This window comes from Tenrec ecaudatus, chromosome 8 (assembly GCF_050624435.1).
Source record: "Tenrec ecaudatus isolate mTenEca1 chromosome 8, mTenEca1.hap1, whole genome shotgun sequence".
Classification (NCBI taxonomy): domain Eukaryota; kingdom Metazoa; phylum Chordata; class Mammalia; order Afrosoricida; family Tenrecidae; genus Tenrec; species Tenrec ecaudatus.
The window spans coordinates 124,203,408-124,229,805 of NC_134537.1; the positions used below are offsets into that span (position 1 = coordinate 124,203,408).

Consider the following 26,398-nt stretch of genomic DNA (forward strand, 5'->3'; position numbering starts at 1 on the left):
CATCTGAATAGAATTTCAGAGTTCCTGCTTAGAGGAAGAAATGGGTAAAAGAAAGAAGAGACCATATAGGGTTGAAAAGAGGATTATCATGCCCCACTGTTCATGAGATCCTGTACAATTGAAGTTGCATTGTCTTTGCTTCTAAGTCCCAGGTGAAATTTCAATTTACCGTCAAGGAGGATGAACCAGAGTGCTAAGCAATTTATAAGGTGTGTTATGTTGGATTTACTAGATTCAGTGGTTTTCAATCTGTGGATCATGACCCTTTTGGGGGTTGTCAAATGACCCTTTTACAGGAGTTGCCTGATTCATAACAGTAGCAAAATTACAGTTAGGAAGTAGCAACGGAAACAATTTTATGGTTTGGGAGGGGTGTCACCACAGCATGAGGAACTGTATGAAAGGGATGCAGCATTAGGAAGGTTGAGAACCACTGGACTAGAGAAACAAACCCAGAGACACTCATGTGTATAAGAGAGCTTTAGATCAAGGAGCAATTGTATATTGAGAAAACATCCCAGCCTAGTCCAGATCAAGCCCCTAAGTCCGATATTGGCCCATATGTCCAATACTAGTTCATAAATTCTTCTTTACAGTTACACAGCACGTGCAATGATGCTGACTGCAGGAAGATCACAGGCCAGTGGATGGAAAGACTTGTGGATTCAATGGCAGTAGAAGCATCTCAGTGCTGGCACAGGTCTCTACCTGGCTCCTCCAGCTCCAGGGTTCTGGCTGCCATCAGTGTGGCTCCATGTGACTTGTCAACAGGAAGGTGAAGGAGAGAGGGAGACAGAGACACACAGAGAGACAGAGACCCACCTCTTCTGCTGGCAGAATTACAGAGAAGTTCCTAGATTCCTCATGAAAAGGCACGCCCACAAGGAAGCAACATCAGGCCGTGACCTGATTGACAGGCTAGACTCAACCCCTAGACCTATTTATCAATTGACATGAAATTATGTAACTAACATAGAAAGTTCCCTGTGAGTTCATCTCGGGTACATTTTGGTGGATGAGAGAAAGCACACCCTCCTGTGGGTGTGGGGGAGGAATGATTTTCAGAGGGAAAGCAGGTTAAAGATAAAGAACGAGGCCAGGTGACATCGGAATAGGAGCTTGCGTTAGGGTGAAAGTAAAGGAGAAGCCAGAGCAAGATGCCGGTGCGCTCTGCCATGGACAGGACAGGCCGGGAGAGAATGGCTCGTTGGTGAAGGATGTGGAAGAGCCAACTAACTGGTTTTGCTGTCAATGCCAAATCATGGCAACCCAGGTGTGTCAGAAAACAACCGTGTTCCTCCAGCTTCTCAATGCCTTTTTATTTTAGAAGTAGATCGCTAAGCCTTTCTTACAAGGTACCTAGGGAAGGGGGGGCTCGAACCTTCAACTCTTCAGTTAACAGCAGAGTCCATTTACTCTGCTCACCTCCAGGATCGGTAAAACCTAACCTTAGGCCTGGCCCACACTACATCGTCCCAGAGGACCAATTCCTGGGAACCAGGCAGAGTGGCAAGCAGGGCAGGTGGCCCCTGTGCAAAGCCTTTCAATACACTCTCCTGACCTCACCCCACTCCACACACAAATAAGCTGTGTACTTTTGAGGAAGGGGAACATAGAAAACAATCAAGTCAAGTAGAATTATGTAGAATTTTGTGGTGCAGACAGGGACATTGAGTAGTAGAAGTACCTAATGCTGTGTTCCTCTTTTGCAAAAGGGTACCATGCCTGTGGAAAGGATGCGAATGCGCCCATGGCTGGAGGAGCAGATAAACTCAAACACAATACCAGGGCTAAAGTGGCTTAACAAGGTAAGCACGTGAGTGTGTGTGTGTGTGTGTGTGTGTGTGTGTGTGACAAAGAGAGAGTGCTGCTAAAAGTAAAACCATTCTTCATGTGTTAAAAATCTTATGCTTTATTACGTACAAAAGCAGCCCACCCTGAAACTCCGTACAAACAGCAAGTCAGCATAGAAATACAATACTTATCATCTTCTCAGACCATAGCCCCAATTATGAGTTACCAGTTTCAACTAATCTTTGGGGTTTTGGATGAGTATTTGTGAGAAATCTCTTGCTGTGCTTTCCTTCAAGGACCCTTACTTGGTTCTCCAGCCCCTCCCTTGTGTAGGTGTGAGTGTGAATGTGAGTGTGTGTGTCCTGCCTTTCATAGGAACTGTTGTAGGGTTTCATATTGAGACTGGAGCGTATAGATTTTCTTTTTAATGGTCTCTATGTTAAAAAAATAATTTTGTCTTAGAAAATGTTTTCTTTTTATCTTTATCTGTCATGAAACCTTATTCGTGGATCCATCTGTTCTAAAAAATAGTATCTCATTTACAACACCCCCTCCCATGATATCCCAAAACACACCTTTACGTTGACAACAGCAAGACTCTCATTTCAATTGATCCCAGCTCTTCCGGGGAACCAGGAAGAGATAATGTTTGTAACAATAACCCAAACCCACTGCCCAAACCCACTGCCCTTGAGTCAGTTCTGACTCATAGTGACCCTACATAGGGCTTCTACGGCTGTACATCTTTACACGACCTCTTCTTTCTCCAGTGGAGCAGCTGATGGGTTCGGACTGCCATATTTGGAGCTGAACAGTCAAATAATTACCTGATAGAGCCATAACAATAAACCCAAGTCTCCAAGCTTACTGTAGACTATGCCCTGTAGGCTATACGTCTTTGTGAGAGCGAAAAGCCTCATCTTTCTCCTGAGGAGCCACTGGTGATTTCAAACCACTGATCTTGCTCAACTTGTGAGCCACTATGCTACCAGGGCGCCTCTGAAAATATATACTTACAAGGGGGTACCCAAAAAACCTAATGTTGAGTTGCTTTTTTGATGTGAGAGGAATAGTGCATTTGGATTTTACTCAGACTGTTAATCAAGCTTTCTATTTAGAGCTTCTGAAAAATAGCGTAACAGTGTGTGACAAGAGGCCTGATGTGTGGCAGATGGGGGATTCTTTTTGCCACCATGACAGTGCACCTGCTCATGAGCCATCTCAGTGTGTCAGTTTTTGGCAAAAGCAGCATACCTCTCTTAGTCCATGCACCTTACTCACCTGACCTCACTTCATGTGACTTATTTTTGTTTCCTCGAATAAAGAGGAACATGAAAAGAGAGTGATTGAGATTTAGAGGGCATAGAAGAGATGAAGAAAAATATGTGGGAGGCCAGTTCCAATTTGTTATCTTAAAAAAAGGATCAGAAATAAGACTTACTGCACAATAAATAAGGAGTCCTAATGGCAAAAAAGGAAAGAAATATATGTGGGAGGCGCTGTCAACAATTCAAACAGATGAATTTGAAAAATGTTTCCAAGAATGGAATCTCAGATTTGTCAAATGTATTAAGTGTAATGGAGAGTACTTTAAAAGTCATAGGTTGATTTGTTTAAAAAAATTAAAATACATAGTTTTGAAAAAAATCAATGTTTTGGAATAGCCCCTTGTGTAATGTAGAGGGAAAATTAAATGAAATATATCATCCCTTTTTTTAGCTTTTTTATTTTATTATTTTTAAAATCATTTTATTGGGGGCTCTTACAGCTCATAACATTTCATACATCAATTGTTTCAAGCATATTTGCATATACATTTCCATCATCATTTTCTTTCTTTCTTTTTGTTACATTTTATTAGGGGCTCATATAACTCTTATCACAATCGATACATATACATACATCAATTGTATAAAGCACATCCGTACATTCTTTGCCCTAATCATTTTCAAAGCATTTGCTCTCCACTTAAGCCCTTTGCATCAGGTCCTCTTTTTTTCCCCTCCCTCCCTGCTCCCCCCTCCCTCATAAGCCCTTGATAATTTATAGATTGTTATTTTGTCATATCTTGCCCTATACGGAGTCTCCCTTCACCCCCTTCTCTGCAGTCCGTCTCCCAGGGAGGAGGTCACATGTGGATCCTTGTAATCAGTTCCCCCTTTCCAACCCACTCCCCCTCTACTCTCCCAGTATCGCCCCACACACCCCTGGTCCTGAAGGTATCATCTACCCTGGATTCCCTGTGCCTCCAGATCCCATATGCACCAGTGTACAACCTCTGCCCTATCCAGTCCTGCAAGGTAGAATTCGGATCATGGGGTAGTTGTGGGGAGGAAGCATCCAGGATCTGGGGGAAAGCTGTGTTCTTCATCGGTACTGCATCGCATCCTGACTGACTCATCTCCTCTCCTAAACCCCTCTGTGAGGGGATCTCCAGTGGCTGACAAATGGGCTTTGGGTCTCCACTCTGCACTTCCCCCTTCATTCACTATGGTATATATACATATATTCTTTTTTTTTTTTGGCATGTTCCCTTTGGTACCTCGTGATCGCACAGACTGGTGTGCTTCTTCCATGTGGGCTTTATTGCTTCTGAGCTAGATGGCCGCTTGTTCACCTTCAAGCCTTTAAGACCCCAGACACTATCTCTTTCGATAGCCGGGCACCATCAGCTTTCTTCGCCACATTTGCTTATGCACTCATTTGTTTTCGGTGATCGTATCATGGAGGTGTGCAGCCAATGATATGATTTTTTGTTCTTTGATGCCTGATAACTGATCCCTTTGGGACCACGCGATCACACAGGCTGGTGTGTTCTTCCATGTGGGCTTTGTTGCTTCTGAGCTAGATGGCCGCTTGTTTATCTTCAAACCTTTAAGACCCCAGACACTATCTCTTTTGATAGCCGGGCACCATCAGCTTTCTTCACCACATTTACTTGTCTACCCGCTTTGGCTTCAGCAGTTGTGTTGGGAGGGTGAGCATCGTAGAGTGCCAATTTAATAAAAGAAAATATTCATGCATTGAGGGAGTGCTTGAGTAGAGGCCCAAGGTCCTTCCGCCACCTTAATACTAAACCTGTAAATATAGATACATAGATCTATTTCCCCATCTTTATATATATATATATATATTTGCATGTACATGTCTTTGTTTAGACCTCTATAAATGCCCTTTGACTCCTAGCTCTTTCCTCCATCATCCCCTTTTTAAGGGAGAAATTATGGTTTTTCGGTGAATATATTATTCCCGCTACCCATATCCCTGCCCGCCTTCTCGTTCATTTAATCTTGAGGACACAGTGCATAGTGTAGCTGATTGGCTTCATTCTTGTGTCAGGCTCTGGAGAGCTTAGTGCCAGGCTGGGGCTTGGTTCTAACAAGGGTACAAACTATCACAGTGTAATTTCTTTTTCTTTTGAATTGGTGTCATTTCTGCTTCATTTGTTTTTTTCCCCAGATCGCTATCAATTTCTCTTTTTGTTCTTTTTTCCTCTTTCACTAATATTGGACTTAACGTTACTCTATTTGAAGGTATTTATTTAAGCGCATCCTTTAAATAAGCCACATGTTCATTTTATGTGACCTTTAAAGCTTGTCTGTAGGAAGTGAAATTTGGGGATAATCGTACATTTTTATTAGCTTGCGGTATCTATAGAGTTTTGGACATATCCCCTGGAGGAATTCTTCCCAAAAAAGAGGCGGTGGAGGTACCTGGAAGTAGCAGGAAAGGAGAGAGGAGATGTAAGGTAATGAATAATCACAGCCAAAGCAATAAAACCCAACATCCCTACTGCGAGGTCAGGACTTTCACTCTTTCTTTTCAGATGAATATTTTTATATCTGGCATGAGTCTGTTCATGTTCATTAACATTCCCCAAGATAACCTATCCCTAAATGGGATGGTAACCACAGGCACAGAAGTTTGGATTGACAAACAAACAAACCAACCTCTGTCCCCAGTTTGAGTGGTCTGAGGTGTAAGCAGGCCATTTCGCCATCATCTTCTCCCATGGAAAACTGTTCGGACTCTCAGAAAATGGGCGCTGCCCTTGGGATGATGCTGTCCGTGTGCCGTATTCTTAGTAGAGGGCCCCACTGGCAGGTGCACACCTGGCTACATTGATGAGGGCTGCCCATGTCGTGCCAGGCTTGTTGTCTGACGCTTGGGCGGCACTTGGTCAGCATTGTTCATGGGTCATGACTCGAGCTGACTTAGAGAGGAGCAATGCCAATCACAGTATTTCTGAGACAGGAGCTGGTGACCAAGGAGGATGAGGAAGAGCTACAGGTTTTTCATGTAGCTTTACACGAGGAACCTCCGACTCCTCCGCCGAAGCTCCTCTAGACTGTGAGCGACTCCCAGTCAAGAAGCATCCAAACACAGAATAGCAAGATTTTGAACAGGGGCTCACCCCCACCCTTGCATCCCTTGGTCTATGCACTGGTGAGCTCTACTTTCCAGACCACCTTGAAAATCCTGGGTTGTCTTTGCTGACTCCATATTTGTGGGTCCTGCCCCAGGTGGTTCTTTGAGCCCTTCTTGGTCAAACCTCTAGCATGTATTCTTTAACTCAGTTCAATGGTGTTTAAAATGCACACACAACCTTTGTCTCGAGAACGGTCTATTCCAGGAAAAGTAATGTGTTCTTCCTTGAGAATAGTTTTGTGCTGAGGCCTATGTTAGATTTAAAAATTAGTAAATGGATTCCCATTTGTTGTGTCGCTTTCATTTATTAAGACTAAACAAGCAAACAAACAACAAAAAAGATGATTAGACTTAGCAACACTGAGTTGTCAGTTTTCACGTGTAGCTCTCACGCTGAAGGTCCATCAAACGCAGTGTGTTCTTGATAAGAGACAAATAGGTGGTTCAATGATGAGCGAATTTGTTTTCATCTCCTACTCTCAATACATGCGGTGAAGGGCGGTGATAGACGGCAGGCTTTGGGATGATCTGAAGGAGTGAGGAAGTGTGGCAGCACGGTGTTATAACCGCACGGTGTACGCACAGCTTTGGCGCCAGCCATTTGCTTTGTATCATGAGTATTTGCAAGCATACATAGCATGTTTGAATAGACTCATGACTGAAAGGAAGGGTAGAGGCAGTCTCTGGGTTACAGATGCTAGATCTGCCCACTACTGAGCTTTTAAGGATTTGTAGGTGTCCAGGAACAGATGTGGACACAGGGCTTTCTTTGGCCCTGCTGTCGTGGGAGATCGGGCTCTAAGCCTTTTCTCTGATTTAAAAGCTGAATGTGCAGCAAGTGAAGGTGATTTTGATGAAGAATTTGTTCCGAGGCAGAGTTAGCCGACTCATTTCAAAGTGAGGACAGTTTTATGTCACATTGAAGCAAGGCTTCAAAGGTGACAGTGTCCTATTCAAAGATGGCAGCTAATCGCGATTCCTTGAACCCATGTGGCTCTCCGTTGTCCTGCCAATATTCCAGTCTCATGCTTTAAATTCACCATCCTCTTCTGAGTCTCCCAATCCAGGGTGTCGGCCTGTACTTTTTGTCTGTTTATCATGACAAATCACCCAAGTTGTAAAAATGTTCGTCTGTTCTTGTATCTCTTTATTGGCCACAGTTCAAAGCCCAGCATTACAGGGCAAGTCGGATTTATCCTTAATCCAGATGTTTGTAACTTGGGACTGCCTGCATAGCAAATTGCCCTGTGTTCACATTTAGCAGGGAAATCTAAATTTTGTTTTGTGTATGGACACTATTTTAAAGTAAGTCCTTAACAATCTACATTGCTAAGAAAAAAGGACATTTTCTTGTAAGTCCACTCTACCCTCAATCACTGGGACACAATTGATCATTAAAAAAATATCAATACCCCGTTTATATACCCAATGAATATTCCCTAAGATCTTTTAACAGTTTGTTCAAGTCAGGATCCAAAGAATAGCCCATGGGTGTGTGGTGGTTTGGTCGCCAAGTCTCTCCTGATTGCGTCTAGAGCCCACTCATTTCTTTCTCCTGCTCGCCACTGACTGCCGGAGGGACCGGGTCGGTTCTGGATTTGTCCCCATGCTTCTTTGTGGCATCCCTGGGTCATTTCTTGAGAGTTAGTGACATCATGCCTCTCATCTCTGTTTGATTCCACTCTGGCCATTGAAATTTCTAGTTCATATTGAGGACCTGTCTTATCAAAGTGCCCAAGCCACTTCCTAAGGAACTAAGCCACTCCCAAGGACAGGACATTATTATTTAGCTCCAGACAAAGCAAAAACTCACTACTGTTAAATGAATTCCAACTCGGTGTCCTTATAGGACAGAGTAGAGCTGCTCTAACAGGTTTCCTTTACATCAGTATCTTTACAACAGTAGACAGCCTCATCTCTCTCTTGCCACGCAGCTGGTGAGTTTGAACCACTGACCTTGTGCTTAGCAGCTCCACGCAAAACCCACTGTGCTATGCTCTCAGAGCTGCTTATTTTTCCTTTTCTTCATTCTGAAAGCAGCCTTGTTCTTATGTTGACACCGGTTATCTTTGAACAAGCTAAGGAGTCCAAGAAAAACAGCAAGTTGTTTATGAAATCTTATAAATATGATGGAGATAACTGAACTAGTTTCTACTGTGGCTAGGACAATCTTTAGGGTTATTCTGAATTGAGGGAGTATTCATCTCTTCTGCCCTCTGATGGGCCTAGTGCTGTACATATGTCCACCTGAATGGACTCTGCTGGGTAGGGTCGTTCAGTACACGGGGTGTACAGTCACTGCACATGCGGGTCTGGGCACGCGGGGCTGCTAGGCCACCCAGGGCCTTATGATGTCCCACGCTGTCATCCTCCCACAGAACACAACGATCTATGGCCAGGTCGTATGCTGCTTAGCATCTCGTTCGGTTTTAAAAGGAATCTCGTCTTGTTTACCTTTCAGCATCTCTTTCTGAAACGATCCTGGATTCATTTATTAGGACTCTCTTTCCTCTCCCACAGAGTAGGAGTTTTTCTATTTGCTAAGAGTAACTTCTTAAAAGGTGCATGCATGTTTTAAGAGCTGCCGTTTTACTGTGTCCTGTTCACTAACACCAAATGCGTGCCTCATGCACAGCCGCGATCTCACGCATCATGTTTCAGAACTTTTTTGTCACCTTGAAAGGAAGCCCTTATTAAGCAATCAGGCCCCCTTCCCTCCCCTCCTCCTCAAACCTCAGATCCTCTTTCTTGCTCTGTGGGTTTGCCTCTTGTGGATCATTTGAATAAAGGGAACACTTACGTTTGGCTTTTGTGTCTGTATCTGTGGCTCCTTTCAGTCAGCATAGTGTTTTCAAGGCTCATCCGTGCTGTCCACTACAAGAACAGAACAAGACACCCTTCCTTGTTACGGGTGCGTGATGCACCATTGTGCACCCTTTACCCAGTCATCAGTTGCTGACGGCTTGGCTTGTTTCCTCTTTTTGCCCACTGTGAAATTGCTGTTGCCAGCATTTACGCATCAGCTTTTGTTAGACATCTTCTTTTAGTTCTTTTAGGCTATAGTCTGGGTTCAGTGGTGATTCTCTGTTAACTTTTTGAGAAACGAGCGAACTCGTCGGTATGGTTATTTATCCCTGACAGTCCCACCTGCCGGGTATGCCTGCTCTAATTTCTCCACATCCTCACCAACACCCGTGATTTTGTTTTGCTTTCAGTGCTCACCAGCCTGCTCCCCTCAGGAGTTCCAGTCCCGGATACTCCCAAGGGGGGGTGCTGTCCTGCCCTGTAGGAGTCGGCTCCGGCTCCAGGGCAGTGAGCTTTTTCACGATTAACGAAGGGGAACTCGTGGCACAGTGGGTTAAGCACTGGGATGTTAACTGCAAGGTTGGTGGTTTGACCACCCTCCCTGCCCCCCAGCCACTCTATGGAAACAAGATGCAGCGATCTGCTTCCATGAATGTTTACCACCTCGGAAACTCCAGGGAGCAGTTCTTCTCTGTTCTGTAGGATCCATACGAATCAGAATCAACTTAAGGGTCGGGGGTACATGATAAATGAAGTTGAGCGACTTCTCATATGCTTGTTGGCCATTTTTTCTTTGGAGAACTGTGTGTTTAAGCCATTGGCCCATAATTCAATTGGGTTGCTGGTACCTTTGTCATTGATAAAGGTACGAGTTCTTTTCCGGCCCTTATCAGTTATATGGTTTGCAATTTTTCCTCTCCCATTCTGTGTATTCTCTTTTCACTTTCTTACTTGTGTCCCTCGGTGCCTAAGAGTTTTTGATTTTCACGGAGTTAGAGTTGTCTGTTGTTCCTTTTGTTATGTGTGCTTTTGGCCTTACCCCTGAAGAAACCAGAGATCCGCTCCTGTGTTTTCAACAGGTCATGGAGATCGACCCCTTGGTATTTCTTCCAAGAAGTTATGGTTTGGATTTTTATATTTATCATATATGTAATTGGCTTTGAAAGGATTTTTATGTATAGTGTGGGCTAAGGTTCCAAGTTCAGTTTTATACATGGAGATATTTAGTCTCGTCGTCTCAGCACCATTTGTTGATAAGACAGTTTTTTTTCCTCACCCTTGTTGAATAATTGATCGGAGATAGGTGGATATATTCCTGGACTCTCAATTTTAATGCATAAGTCTGTAGTCAAAACCCCAAACCAAACCCCCTGCCATCAAGTTGATTCTGATTCAAAGTGACCCCGTAGGACCGAGTGACTGGTTTCGTAGGTTTTCTGCGAATTTTTATGGGAGTAACAGCGTCGTCTTTCTCTCTGGGTGAGTCGGAACTGCCTGTCCTACAGTTAACAGCCCACTGCTAAATCCACTGTACTGGCAGCGTTTCTATGTCTGACCTTCGGCCAGTACCACATTGTTTTAATTACTGTGACTTGGTAACAAATTTTGAAATTGGGAAGTCTGAGTTCCTCAAATTTGTTATTTTCAAGATTGCTTTGGCTGCACTAAGCCCTTGACGTTCCATGTGAATTTGAAAATCAGCTTTCTGTAAAAAGACACTGTGTTAGTCTGGGTAGATTAGAGAAACAAATCCATGGACGTATATATGTGTACAAGAAAGAGATTTATGTACTAGAGCAATTGAACATTAAGAAAACATCTCAGCCCAGTCCAGGTCCGTAAGTCTGATCTTAGCCTATATTTCCGATATCAATCTATAAAGTCCTCTTCAGACTCATGAAACACATGCAATGATGCCGAATGCAGAAGATCACAGGCCAGTGGGTAGAAAGTCTTTGGATCCAGTGTCATTGGAAACATCTCAGTGCTGGCAGGGATCTCTGTAGCTTCTCCGGCTTCTGAGGTCTGGTTGCGCCCATGTAGCTTCTCTTCAGCAATGTCTCCCAGGGAGAGGAGATGAGAGGAGAGGAGAGGAGAGGAGAGGAGAGGAGAAGAGAGAAGAGGAGAGACACTCCTGCCTCCAAGAAGGAATTCCCAGATTTCCTAGGAGAAGGCATGGCCACACAGAAGTCTCATTGAATATCTCCAGATTGACAGCCTAGACTCCACCCCTATGCTCTTAATCCTTAAATTGACATCAGATCAGGTGACTGCCACAGGGACATTTGGATTTTGATAGGGATTGCATTGGATTATTAGATTACTTTAGGGAATACTGCCATTTTAACAATATGTCTAATTCATAAACTCAGCAGGTTTTCCATATGTTTGGGTCATCCTTAATTTGTTTCAATGATATTTCACCATTTTCAGCAAGATTTGCACCTCTTTGGTTGGTTAAATGTATTTCTAAATGTTATATTATTTTTGTTGCTACTTTAGAGATGGTTGTTTTCTTAAATTCCTTTTCAGATTTTTCATTGCAAGTGTACAGTAGTACAAGTGACTTTTGTGTGTTATGTTTACATCCAGCAACTTTACCAAAATTGTCTATTAGCTACAATGAGAAAAAAAATGTTCTCTAGGATTTTCCCAATAGAGGATCATGGTATCTATCAAGAGAGATAGTGTAATGCCTCTCATTGCTTTTCTCTGTGTCACTGTCTGACTTCAACTTCAGTACAGTGCTGAATAGAAGTGGCAAAAGTGAGCACCGCGGTCTCTTTTTTTTAATCTTAGCCATCAAGCTTTACATCTGTCATCTTTGAGTCTAAGCAGTATACTGATGTTTTTTCCATAAGTGTTCTTTTTTTTAACCATCTTGAGAAGTTGGTTTATACTCCTAATCTTTTGCGCATTTTTACCATGAAAGGATGTTATTTTGTTAGGTGCCATCGAATTTGTTCCAACTCATCGTGACCCTGTGATGCATCGCCCTTGCAATTGTAGCCGCATCTGAGCCCTTCATTGTAGCCGCGTCCCAGCTCTTCATTGTAGCCGTCTGAACCCTTCATTGTAGCCATTGCGTCGCTCCATCTGTTGAGGATTTTCCCCACCGCCCCTCTACTTTAGCAAGCATGGTATCCTTTCCCAGGACTGTCTCTCCTGATGAAGTGTCCAAAGGGTCTGAGACGAAGCCTCACCATCTTTGCCTCTAAAGGGCATTCTGGCTGTAGTTTTTTTGTTCTTTTGGCAGTTCGTGGCACCTTTAATATTTTTCACCAGCACCATAATCCAAATGCATCAATCCTTCTTCAGTCTTCCTTATTCATTGTCCAACTTTCACATGCACATGAGCTGATAGAAAATACCATGGCTTGGGCCAGCTGCGCCTTAGTCCTCACAGTAATATCCTTGCATTTCAACATTGTCAAGAGGCCTTTCAGCAGATTTACGCAATACAATGCAACCTTTGATCTCTTGCCTGCTGCTTCCATGAGCATTGATTGTGGATCCAAGTAAGATGCAATCCTGGACGACGTCCACATATCCTTCATTTATCACCATGCTACCTATGGGTTCAATGGTGAGGAATTTTGTTTTCTTTACATTAAGTTGTAGTCCATAGTGAAGGCTACATTTCTTGATCTTCATCAGCAACTGAAAAGATGCTATATTTTGTCAAATGCTTTTTCCCTCCTGCGTTTGACAACCCTGTGGTTCTTTCCTTTGTACTCTCACTGGGTTACAGTATATCGATTGGTTTGGTTTTGTTACGCACCAAAGGTGGCATATGGTCACGGTGCATGAATCTCTCAATATGCTGCTGGAACTGGTTTATTAGGAAGTTGTTGAGGATTTTTACATATAAAGAATCTTTGTCTGTAGTTTTCTTTCCTTGGGATGTTTTTGGTTTTGCTATAAAAAGTAACTCTGGCTTCATAGACTGAGGTAGGAAGTCTTCTCCTTTCTTCTATATTTGACAGAATTTGAAAGGTCCTGGTGTTAATTCTTTAAATGTATGGTCGTGTTTACCAGTGAAATCTTTTCTTTGTTTAATCTCTTGTCTATTTGTTATTTGTCCGTTCAGATTTGGTTTTTTCTCTATCTTTTAGAGCAAGTGCTGGTAGGTATCTATCTTCTAGAGTAAGTGCTGGTAGGTAGTGTGCTTCTAGGAGTTTCTCCATTCCATCTCGGTCAACGGAAGCTTTACTGTTGGGTGTATAACTGATGGTTCATGTGGTTGTGTTCTTGGTAGGTGCCGTCCTGTTCGTTCTGACTCGCAGCCAAGTTCTGTACAGCAGAACAACCACTGCCTGGCCATGTGCCATGCTCACAGTCGTTGCTGTGTTTGAGCCCATTGTCGCAGCCCCTGTGATAGTCTTGTCACAGGTCTTTTATGCTTACCCTTGGCTTTACCAAGCATGATATCCTTCTCCAGAGACCGACCTTCCTGATAACGTGTCCGAAATATGAAAGACAAAAATCTCACCATGTTCACTTCCAAGGAACAATCTGGCTGTAGTTATTTCAACACATATTTTCCATAGAATCTTCTGTGTTTGTTATTCATAGTCTGGCTTTCACCTGCATATGAGGTGATTAAGATACTATGGCTTAGGTAAGAACATATTCTTATTATTTTTATCAGGCCAATAGAAATGTTGCTACTTTTTCTTTCTGGCTTTCGTAATTTGAGCCTTAGCTAGAGGCATTCTCGCTAAAAGCTTCTCAATAGTGTCGATCTTTTCCAAGAGTCAGCTTTTAATTTTCTTTTCTATTGTGTATATTGTTGACTTCTTCTATAATCTTTATTAGTAATTTCCCTTTGTTATCTTGGGTTTCGTTTGCTTTTTCCACCCCCTCTAATTTTTTAAGGCATAAAGTTAGGCTGGTGCGTATTTGGAGCTGTCCAATTAAGCTTTATTTTTATTCATTTGTCTCAAAGTATTTTCTAATCCCTTGTGATTTCCCCTTTGACACCCATCTCCCTATGTTTGTGAATTTTTTCCAGTTTTCCTTCTGTTTCGGATTGCTTGTATCATTCCTTTGTGTTGAGAGAAGGTACTGTGGGCCATTTCAATCTTTTCTATTTATGAAGACTTCTAAACTAGCTTGGCATATGGTCTGTTTTGTAGAATGGTCTGCATGCACGGTAGAAAACTGCGTGTTCTGTAGTTCTGTCTACATCTGCTAGATGTAGTGAATTTCGCGTCTTCTTCCGGTTCCTTCCTGACCTCTGTCTAGTTGTTCTGTCCATTATTGTAAGTGGGTTGAGTTTGCAAACTACTACTAACGTACAACTGTATTTCTCTCATCGATTCTGTCCATTTCCCCCCATATATTTGATGCCCTGTTCTTAGGTGAGTATATATTTATAAAATTAAAATTTTATATCTTCTTGATGGATTTACCCTTTTATCAAAATCGAATCTTGTTTGCTTCCTACAGCAGTTTCTGCCTTGGCATCGGTTGGGTGTGGTGTCAGTATAACCGTTCCGACTCTCTCCTTGAGCTGTTTAGATGCCATAGCTTCCTCCAGGCTGTCACTTCCCACCTGTTTGTGTCTTTGGATCTAAAGTGAGTCTTCTGAAGACATAAAGTCAGATCATGAGTTTTTTTCCCCTTCTGGCATACTCTGCTTTTTAATTGGAGAACTTAATGCTTTTCCATGTAGTGTGATAACTGGTAAGAGCATGTATTTCTTTTGCATTTAAAGTAAGGAATAGAGAGATCTTATTGCTGCTGTGTGCTGTTTGTTTTCTACGTCTTCCAGCCTTTTTTGTACTTGGTTTCTCCATTATTGTTTACTCTGTTTAAACGTTGGCTGGTTGGAACTGCACCAACCCACCAGCAGCTCCGCAGGAGAAAGACAGGCTGTCTGCTCCCCAAGCATGTGCAGCCTTGGAAACCCGCGGCAGGGTGCCTGGGAGCCAGCATCAACTCTGTCAAACTCAGTGTCACTTAGACTCTGTTTCATCTCCGTTAGTGTCCGTTTTAAAGACAGCTCCATAATGGTTATCGAAAGATTACAGTGACCATCTTAAGTTTATAACAGGGTAGTTTGAAAATATACCCTTTTAGCTTTAATAGAATATAAAATCTCTGTTCTCTTAATAGTTTTATTGGCATATAGTTCACGTAGCATACAATTCACATATCATAGAAAATTTAATTTAAAATGTGATTTCACTTATATCAAACTTAATCGTTCAATCCTATTAATCAATTTCAGAACAATTCCTCGTATTCATTGTGGCTCACTCTCCATTGAAAAGAAAATAGAAAATACTAAAAATGGAAAGAAGCAACAGCCTTCAAATCAGTCAAAAGGGAGATCAAATGATAAGGCGTTACACTTTAACCACACTACACGTGGCATGATCAACATTTCAGTGTTCCCTGTCTGATAGCGATGCTATTCACACCCCTGGACTGTGGTCGGAGGGGATTCACTGGAGCCTTAGTCCATGGGGGGACCTGCATCTGGATTTGGGGCTTCCACTGCCACCCACTGCCACCCATAGCCGTTTGCAAACCAGGTGTTCACAATTTAAGCTCTGATGCCCTTCCCTCCTTTGGATTTGGATTTTATTATTTACAGACCTTGGATGACACAGTCTGGTGTGCTTCCTCCATGTGGACTTAGTTGATGCCTCACTTAGATGGCTGCTTGTTTAAAAGCAAACTTTAAGACCCCAGGCGCTATTCTTTTTGTGAACCAGATGCCATCTGGTTTCTTCACTGCAGTTTGCTGTAGTTCCTCTGTCTTCAGTGAGCTCTTCATGAGGGTGAGTACTGGGTAGAGCGATGGCCTAAGAACTCATTATTCTTAGTTTGGGGTTAGAATTAAGTGCAAGCCCCCAATCCATTCATCTAGCCATGTCTCTGGTTCACTGTAGAGACCATTATCATTTTATGATAGAGAATACTGTAAATCATCTCCCTAGGAATCAGGCAATTCTCTCGATAGTGTCATTAATTTAGCGAATGGTATAGAATTTAAAATTTTGTTGAAAGATGGCAATGATATGTATAGGCTGGCTTCAGACAACAATACATAAATTGTTGACTTGTACAGATTAAACTCCTAAGTGACTGGAAACTAGCTACACGAACCATGGGAATAGGTGAGAGGGCAGGACTTTCAATAACACTCATTGGCAAGAGGAGAACCATGTCTACTAGACTAATACATGTGTGAGAAAGCAAGGAAAGCATTACACTAGTAAATAGATAGTCATCCCAGTCCACCATTCATTGGGCACACTCAAAGCAAGAGAGTCAAACCAAAGTCCAATGACCATAACCTTGGGATAGCAGTCATCTGCGCCTTCCCACATGAGGGTGGTTCATCCTTATGCCCAAGAGCGGTTGTCAGTACTTTAAATCTGCTCTAGGGGAGTTTGAAGTAAGGTCCACTTTGCTTGGGGCTTCCCCCTCCAATCCTTCTGATGTGGCCTATGACTGATGTCAGGGACCTTTCAAGGAGAGAGCCTCAAGTCTCAGTAGTCGATAGCACATGGCCTGGGTCACCAAGGACTGGATAGAAACTAGGTCAAAAGTGTCTGATTTGGGGCATAGGACCTAGCGTAGTCTCCATTTGGGTTCTATGTAAGTATTGATAAACTTTTTTTCCTTGATGGGAGATTGCTCCACCCATTGTACCCACTAACAGAAGCGTAATGGCCTTCTCTGAAACATATAAAAAACTCTGTTTTTATGGAACTCTGTCATTCCTGCATATGTTCTTGTTACAGATTGCATGTTTACATTTTGCGTGTCCATTAACATAGATTCTAAAGTAGTGCTTTATACATTTATCTGTTACTTCATATAAGAAAAAAGAGTAGTTGTAAACTAAAAATCCAATAATACCGATTTATATTAACCTTATAGTTAATAAATTTTGATATAACTTTGCTTGTGTTATTTATTTGAATTCCATTTACTGCCCTAGTGGCCTTTCCTTCCAGCCTGATAGATTTAGCATTTCTTAAGAGGAACTTCTTTTGTTCTTCTGGTAACGTCTTAACTCCTGGTTCACGTTTGAAAGATCGTCTTGCCAGATGTAGAGTTGTTGTTTGAGAGTTTCTTTTTCTGTCAGCACTTTGTCTGCAGCACCTCGATACCTTGTCTGCCAGGGTTTCTGATGGGAACTCAGCTGGTAATGTTGTGTGTAATGAGTTGCCGTTCTCCTTTCAAGGTTTCCTCTGTCTTTGTCTGCCACATGACTATCATGTGCCTCTGTGTGAGTGTCTTTGAGTTTGTTGAGTTTCTTTGATGTAGAGATTAATTTTCGTTCCATCACATTTGGAAAGCTCTGAGCCATATTTCTCCAAATACCCTTTCTCTACCCCCTCTCCTTCTGGGACTCCCGTGATGTGGAGGTGGTCTCTGGTGATTTCTTAGGCTCTGTTCACTTTTCGCCTTTGTTTTTCCTTTCTGTTCCCAAGACTAGATAAATTCCATTCCTGTTGTCAGTCTGTCTTCGGCTTCTCACTCTTGAGCCATTTGGTTCCTTTTTATGATAACTCTTTATTGATATTCCTTACTAGGCGGAACATCATTGTTCTTGTTTGCTGTAGTCCTTTGTGGACTCCTTTAGCTCTTTGCACATAAAGTCTTTTTCTAGGACTTCCAATGTTTGTGCATCCTCAAGGACAGTGTCTCCTTCCCCCCCCCTCCTTCCCTCCTTCCCTCTCTTCCTCCCTTCCTTCCATCCATCTATCCATCCATCCATCCATCCATCCATCCATCCATCCATCCATAGTGGGTTCTTCATCTTTCTTTTACTGCTTTGTAATCGTGTGTTTGAAACTGGACATTTTGAATATTATATTGTGAGTTTTCCAGAAATCAGATTCTCCTCTCGGCCCCATAGTTGGGTGCTGTGGCTTTTTCTGGGTTGTACCTGTTTGTTTGTGTAGTAACTTTGCTAAACTATTTTTGTCATGTTTGTATTCTTTGTTGCATTGCTGGAATCTCTTCTGTTATCTTAGTGGTCAGCTCGTGTTTTTACAGAATTAAAACAAAAATACCTAAAGCCCCCAAAACGGAGAAAACAAAATCTCCCAGTGTTTGCAGCTGGCCGCTGTAAGTTGGGACATGCCTTAAGTATCAGCTAGACTGCTTCTTGGCCTGTCTGCTTTCCCTAACTACTTGCACAGAGCTTGAAGGTCAGCCAATAAAAATTTGGGGTTTTCTCATGTCTCTTCTGAACATGTACCCATCTTGTGTATGGATGTAGTCTCCTAAATTCTCAGAAATACATGGAAGCTTCTCAATGCCCTGATTCCCCAAAGTGTCGTCTTCCAAACATTTACTTTCAAGCTTCTTGGCATATACTCATTCTCTTTGCCCCACCTGATATCCGATGTTCCGGGTGGCAGTGTCTAATTTGGATGGGTCTCAAGGAGCCCCATTCTATAGCTGTCTATATCTTTGTCCTTAGAGAGTTCGGAGTTAGGCAAAGTGAAGGCAAACCCTCTGTGTTAGCTTTTCAGGGATCTCCTAACCGCATCACAACACTTCTTGAAAAGCAAGGTATGCTCTGCGCCCTCATGAAGCAGGGATCTTCCTGGGAATTCAGAGTGCGGTCTTTAAGGCCTCCACCAAACTAGGCAAAGTAGGAATGGGAGAAAAGATAAGGTGACATGTCACACCGCTCTTCCACCCTATGCAGTCACCCTTTTCACGGTTAACTATTTGCTTGGGTGCTATCAGCTTCGAATAATTATTTTTGCAGGGCGGGCGGGGGGGGGGCAGCGCATGGGATTCTGTGGAGGAATGGAATCCTGGAGTTTGCTACTCCAGTATTTTGTAACTGCTCAACCAAATATATTTTTAAAATGTGTATTTCATATAGCTTTAGGGCACATGCTGGGTGAGTGGCTGCAGAGAGATAGCCCCATAGTTAGGGATAATCAGAAGAAAATGGCATCAGTATTTACTCCCTGTCTGGGTTTGTCATGAATGGGGAGCATTGTTTGGCCTGTTTGTCACCGCTCTACACCCTGAGCACTTTCACGAAGATTCCCAGCGGGGACTGCTGGGTTGGGGCATAGCTTTTGTGGTTTCATGATTTTGGCAGTGTTTGCGGGAGGCTTGGTGTAAAGGCATTGCCAGTGTGTGCACCTGCGTGTCTGTGTGCACATGTAAATGATTGAGAAGTCCCACCTCGTAGAGGTCGGCTTTGTCCTTGTGCGGTTGATTTCTGGTCACGCCCCTGCCACTCCTCCGTTGACTGAGCACACAGCACAACTACACAGTCTCTCACAATCTGCGTGTGTAGGCACCGTCTTTTGAGGCTGAGCCTTTTTTTTTTTTTTGTATGTTCAGATGAACACCTCAAAGCTACTCTATTAAGCGAATGCTCCTTCTGACATTGCCCACATTAAAAAACTCGTGTTCCTCAGCCCTCATCACTAACCACTGTCCATCAACACGGGTGAACCCACAGCCCAGCTGTTCCCGTGGACGGTGAAGAATGAGTGAGGAGGATCTTACACACAGTCTGCCATTTTCAGGTCTGCTTGGTTCACGGACTTCTAAGTACAATCGAATTTTCTTGCTTCACGGCTTTTGGGAAACACGTGCTCTGAAATATTTTTAGTTCACACTCTTCGATTTGTTCTGAGGAGGTTGGGACTCTTGTGTCCTGTGGGAGCCAGGTGGTGGGAAATCCCCCCTGACATTTCTTCCCTTCATCAGGACCTGAGGGCCAGGGTCCTTACTCCTAGACACTAGAATTAGAGCTACTGCCTCTGTAATATGGTTTCTGAACCAACTGCCACACGACAAAACTCAAACTCACTGCCCTTGAGTCATTGTCGACCCACGGTGATGCCTTGTGGGTTTCTGAAACTGTGACAGTTTATGGGAGTAGAGAGCCCAGTCTTCTTCCCAAGGAGCTGCTGGTTGTTTTGAAGTGCCAACCATGTGGACTGTAGCCCAGTGTATAACCGCTACATCACCAAGGCTCCTGGTGCCCTACGCCAGGGTTTTCTTTAACTCTAAAAGTTTCCCAGTGATTCACCCAGATACATGGGGAGTCAAATTGGTGTGCTTAAGTAGGTGAATGTGGGATCATGATACTTCAGTTGTGGATCAGGATTCTTATGACTCTTTGGCCTTAAACCGTAATTCTAATCCTCAATGTCCTTGTCTGTAAAATAGAAATGATAACACAGATGCAGCTAATTAAATTGTTGCCAGAACTAAAGCCAACACCTGGTGCAGGTGTCAGTCAAAGTCCCACAGGGAATGTCAGTAAAGGCCGGGCGGTCACAAGGGCTAGTTGAGTCAGGTTTCATGTAAGTACTGTAACTTTGTTTCCAAAGCATTCGTTTCTAATCTGTGCATTTGCCAGCATCCATGGGAGTAAATTTGAGTTGCCTTTCTGGTTCTACGAGAGCTAGAGAAGGTTTTTATTTAAGAATTGTGTTGAGGGATTTTCCCCAGAAAAGAATTGTAGCCTATACGTGTCATGCGTGCATCTTTGTCCGCACTTTTTGCTGTTTTGCTCAATGCAGAAGACCGATAGGAATGATAGCACACGAGAAACCTTGATTTCTACGGACAGTGATATGTAGTCTCTGCCAAGGTGCCCTGTGCTGATTCCAACTTCCCCTTAGCAGCACAAAATGGTGCTCTTTTGGAAAGCTACATAATTTTTAATTTACTCAAGGCAGCTGGAGTTTTGGTTTATCAAATGATGAGAATAAAGTTTTTCAAAAATACGCACTGGTCATTTTGAGCAATTGCCAGTTATCCGTGGTCCTGTCAAAGATAAGTTTAAGATGCAGACCTTGGAATCCGTTCTTACCCTGCCACACTCCACAGGACTGGCTCGCACCTGGAGCAGGCGACCAAGAGTCGGCCCCGGTGGGAAAGCAGGTTGAGCTGCCAGCACATTTTACTGGGACAGCACCCCCAGTGACTGACGTCTAGTGGGGGTCTTACGAGTGGGAACGCAAGAACCCTTTCCAAAGATGAACTGAAACCTGTGGGCGCAGTGGTTTACTTTCACTTTTTCCCCCCTTCTTAGGAAAAGAAAATTTTCCAGATCCCCTGGATGCATGCAGCTAGACACGGGTGGGATGTGGAAAAAGACGCTCCTCTTTTTAGAAACTGGGCAATCCATACAGGTAATCCACCTCCTGCACTGTTGGTAGACGCAGGCATCGTTGTCTGTGCTGCTTTGGACCCTGACACGTGCTCCTGAAAAGAGCTGTGGGAATCTGTGACTTAACCTTGGTCACAGCCAAGGTACCAGGGTACAAACTTCATCACTCACAAGCCATGTTCCTCACGTCCCATAGAATTGTAGCCCTTAGATTTCCTCTAAATGTGGTGTTCTGGTAAGTCCCTCACACACATGTATCAGGACAATTTATTCCTTTTTGAACCAAAATCTTCTGACCTTAACTTTAAGCTCATGAGCATGGAGTCAATTCAGATTTATAGCAACCCTGTAGGGTAGGGTAGAACTGCCCCTGGGGGCTGTAAATCTTTGCGGGAGCCCACAGCCTCATCTTTCTCCCAAGTAGTGACTGGCGAGTTTGAACCTACGACCTTGTGGTTCACAGCCCAATGAGAGTAGCCCACCACCCCGACAGAGCTCCTCCTTCTGTATCATTCCTGTTAATTCTCCATTCTTCTGCCACCATCCGTTCCCCTCAGGCTGTTTGTTGTTTCCAGAGTGACCAACATGTCTTAGTTTGCCCCACTTTCTCTGGGTTCTGAAAATGAAGTGCTTGCACCCTGAGAAACCCCATAGTCCTGGGCCCACTGCGAAGCGACCTTGGTCATTCTAGGTACAGCTCGGAAGGGAGAGGTTCTCTGTTCTATCTGGGTCAGCAACACCATTTCTCCAGAAATGTTTATTCCGTATCTGATCTCTACCCCCGCCCCTCCCTTCTTAACCTTTGACTGTTTTGTTAGGAAAGCATCAACCAGGAGTAGATAAACCTGATCCCAAAACATGGAAGGCAAATTTCCGATGCGCCATGAACTCCTTGCCGGATATTGAAGAAGTCAAGGATAAAAGCATAAAGAAGGGAAACAATGCCTTTAGAGTGTACCGGATGCTGCCCTTATCCGAACGTCCTTCCAAGAAAGGTAGAGAAAGAGGTTGCATAAATGTATATCAAAGTTCCTCCCCACTTCTGGGTCTCCCAGGGTAGCGCACCTGTTTATCTGGTGTGTCTGCCTTCACCTGGCCAGGGAGAATGACTTTCTGGTCACCAAAGACAGTGAAGGAAACCTGGGAGTTTTGACCCTGTCCAGATGAAAGCCTCTGGTTCTTGAAGGATTTCAGAAGCAGTTTGACTCAGGAGAAACGTTTCTCAGGAATTAATCCACAACTCTTGTTTTGTCACCGCAGGAAAGAAGCCAAAGACAGAAAAAGAAGACAGAGTTAAGCACATCAAGGTAATCTTTGGCTGCTCATAGAGAAGGCCCAGCCTCTGAGCAAATGAATGATTCGTAGTCAGTTTCCTAAAGCCAAGTCATAGCTCTGTGAGGGATTTGATTCTTCCTCCTTTCTGATTGTGCATTATGTGCTTCACATGTGACCACCTGCAGACACAAGCCCGCACAGCCCTTGCTTAACCTCGTTCCACTGAGAAATGTATGAATGAGATCACAAATTCACGCCGCGATGGTGACCCACTGGTCACTTTGTCCCAGCTAAGCCCCAGGAATCAGCTGAAATGTAATCATATGAAGTCTGTTTTCAGACTTTTAGATATGTTTAACATATAGGAGATGTAATTCTCTTCTATTTGGTGTTTTATACACACACACACATATGGCAGGCTCTAAAACTGGGACACAGTAGTCAGTGCAGCTTTGCTTGTTTTAAAAATTTTTATTGGAATGTAATTCACATACCATGCAATTCAATATCAAGAAGAGTTGTATAATCACCACCACAATCAGTTTTAGGACATGCTCTTCAATCTCGTACTCATCCTTATTAGCTCCCTATTTCTCCCCCCACCTCCCTGCCAGGCCCCCAAAGAACCATTAATCCAGTTATTGTCTCTGTAGATTTACCTATCCTGGGTTTCTTATCCCAAAAAACATGTAAGAAAGCAAAATAACTTACAATAACAAAATGAAAACCTCAATTGAAAAGAAAGCCGAGAATATTAAAAATGAGAACAGATTTAAATGGATCATAAGGGAGATTCAAATGACATGGCGCTAAATTTTAACCTAGCAATGTAGGTATTTTATTATTGTGGTGCTTAGCAGTTATTTTTCTGCTTCATTTTTATCACTCCTAAGAGTTTGGGGAGGTGTGTGTGTGTGTGTGTGTGTGTGTGTGTGTGTGAGAGAGAGAGAGAGAGAGAGAGACAGAGAGAGAGAGACAGAGAGAGGAGAGAGAGAGAGAGAGGAGGGTGCATGGTTTTCAATAGAATGTGTAGTCTGAACTCTCTCTTTCCCCACAGTTAGCTCAGCCTCCACAGTATGAGAAGTCTGTGCCGTAGAGTGGGCTTGTTGTTGTTGTGTGCTATGAAGTAGATCGAGTAGCTCTTATTAACTAGTGAGAGGCTAGTCAAACATCCTGGACAAAAATTTGGAGTGAACACAGCTGCCAGCAAAGAGCAGCTGGTATCGCCACAGACCTTTAGCCCCTGGGAGGATTCCCTAGTCTTCTGCCTTTGGTTTGAAGAGGAAGAAACTGTGGCTCCCGACAGCTGAGTGACCGGAGCCAGGATCACATAGTGATTTAGATCCATCCTTGATCGGGATGCCAAGCATCCCAATTTTAGATGAGGAATAACCGTCGAAGAAAAGAACCAATCCGTCCAGAGAGCACAATGTTTGAAAACAGACCAAGAAGTTGACCTAGTGGGGGACATGCAAAATAGTGTAGATATAAAGTTAGATTTCTCAAGACAGTTTGACTTTGAAGGAAAGCTTAGCAAAATTGCTAAAACTTTGGAGACATTTATGTCTGTGGTGGAAACAAAATGTTTTAGGCAGGGTGTACTTTAGCGCTGATGCCTCTGGGTTTGTGTTTGACTAGTCTAGTTTGTGTCTGTTTTAATGATAGCATGGTATTAAGGTTTGGTTCTTGTTTTAACATTTTATTGTGAAAGGAGTTAAATGTGTACAACTTAGCCTGTAGACCATCACCCCAATTTCAATAGTAATCAGTTCATGGGTGATTTGGCTCCATTCGTTTCTGACCTGCTTCCCTTTATAGAATATGAAATTGCCTATAGTTCATGATTTTTTCCTTACAGAGATCATTTCTTGTATCTTACCTCTACATTTTGAAGCCTTGTCCATAAAGCTAGAAACTGAATTATGCATGGAAAGAGTGCTACAGTTTCTAGCTTTAAAAAATTTAAATAGCCCAGTGTCAGTATCACACTTGAGAATAACCAGAGCTTGTTCAATGCCATCCAATAGCTAGTCAGTGTTCAGATTTCCAATTGTTTTATAAATGCTACACATTCTTCCATTTGTTATTTGAATCAGGATCTGGTTAAGGTGCTGATCTTATCATTTTTGATATAACTTTTAAGTTGTTGTTTTTTTTTTAACTTAGAGCTTCCCTCCCCATCATTACATGTTTCCCCCTCACAGTCTAGACATTGAAAAAAGCCTGGTTGTGAATCCGATCATGATTCCCACGCAGTTTGAGGTTGTGTTAGCCGTACATCTTGACTACTGTTGCTTTATCAGAAAAACACGGCTCCCCTCAAATATGTGGACGTTGAGCAGCTGGTGACAATCCTCAGTGTGACGAACCACAGTCACGCTTCGTTTCCCAACATGTAGCTCAGCGCTTGACCCAGAACAAGTAATTACTACACATTTAATCACGGAGTCCCTGTGTGTCTGGGGCTTAAGGAGACGCATAAATAGATAACAATATCTGGGGTGGAGGTGAGGGTTTTTCCACTAGAAAGCAGATTTAAGCTAAGAATCACCATGAGTGGAAAAATCAGAATGGAATCACAACTGATGTCCACTTTTTACCATATTTTGCCCAAACATACCCACCATAGGTCACTGGATGTCAGGTGCTAGCCATTATATCTGTTTTACATTGTTATACGTCACCCAGAAAGAAAAGCTACTTCCAATTAAACCATGACACACAATTGAAGCTAAAGTACATCCTGTTCCAAGATGCAGAAATGCAAGGAATAGGAGTCTTAGAATGAGTGCTGTGCGGGGTCTTTAGTAGAGGAATCGCAGTCCTGCCAGCACTGGCACTGCCTTCCACATGGCCACACAGAAGAGCAAGTTGTGGAAGGCACAACCCTCGTGGACCTGGCCACAGTGGCCCAGGGGAGTGAGTGGGAGGTTGCCTCTTGGTCACAACCTTGCAAGTCAACTTCCATCCCAGCCACGTGTATGATGACAACATGGCTAAGAATCATAACTTGCCCCTCAGAAGGGTATCAGCAGAAGGCAGGGAGGGGATTCATCACTAATAAGCAAAGTCTAACTTTTGCTTATACATGCCCTTGAATCAGTCCTAAATGTAGCAGCACAACAGGGATAAGGCAGTTTCCAAATTCTGCCATGAAGATTCAACCCTAGGGTTGACTTCATGTGTCTGTGATTAATAAGCTATTTTTGGTTGTGTGTCTGAACACATAACCTCTGAGCGAATGTGCCCTGTGAACATAGGTAGCTGACCAGAGTTAATCTGTTTGGTGCATAATTTCTTCCCCAGGGAACGGTTGTCTGTGTCTAGTAACTAGAGTATGAAAACTGGCTGTTGCCATAAGCTTGCCTCAAGTTGAATGGAAATTTTAGTACATAAACAGTGTGTAAGGTATGTGGGCAAAGGTTAGAATTTATTTTGGTTACTCAAACAATTTATCTCCATACTAACTGCCCCCCTTCCCCAGTTTCCCTGAGCTTGGGGAGGCCACAGGCCTGCATTAATTATGCCTCAGCGTTTTAGAACATGCTCCTTGTGACTCTGTTCTACCGTACTGAGTCCTGTGTTCCTAGAACAAAGCCCTGCCTGTGTGCAGGTGCCTGAGGGGATGAGGACAAGGAACCCCACAGTGGGCATTGGTAGATCATTGGTCACCAGTGCACATAGGAGTTCCAAGAAATAACATGGAACAGATTCAGGCAAGGCCAAGATCAACCAGGATAACCCACTGCCATCAAGTCAGTTCTGACTCATAGTGACCTTATAGGACAGAGTAGAACCGACCCATAGGTTTCCCAAGGCTGTTAATCTTTATGGAAGTAGACGATTTCGCCCCTTTGCCCCCAAGGGGCTGGTAGGCTCCATCTGCCAACCTTTTGGTTATAGGAGTCCATTGCTTAGCCCACTGTGGCACCACAGGTGGTGGCAAAACCAAGAGGTCACTTTGTCATT

The 26,398-nt window shown here is 43.2% G+C and overlaps 1 protein-coding gene across 2 annotated transcripts in view; it reads left to right on the forward strand.

The window, feature by feature from the left end:
• IRF2 (interferon regulatory factor 2) overlaps positions 1-26,398 on the forward strand; it is a 111,855-nt gene that overhangs the window by 53,154 nt on the left and 32,303 nt on the right. For both annotated transcript variants that reach the window (XM_075556834.1, XM_075556835.1), the window contains exons 2-5: positions 1,716-1,808; positions 21,077-21,176; positions 21,973-22,149; positions 22,415-22,461. In XM_075556834.1, the coding sequence (XP_075412949.1) occupies positions 1,722-1,808; positions 21,077-21,176; positions 21,973-22,149; positions 22,415-22,461 (411 nt within the window). In that variant the 5' untranslated portion in view covers positions 1,716-1,721. The remainder of the gene's footprint in view (positions 1-1,715; positions 1,809-21,076; positions 21,177-21,972; positions 22,150-22,414; positions 22,462-26,398) is intronic.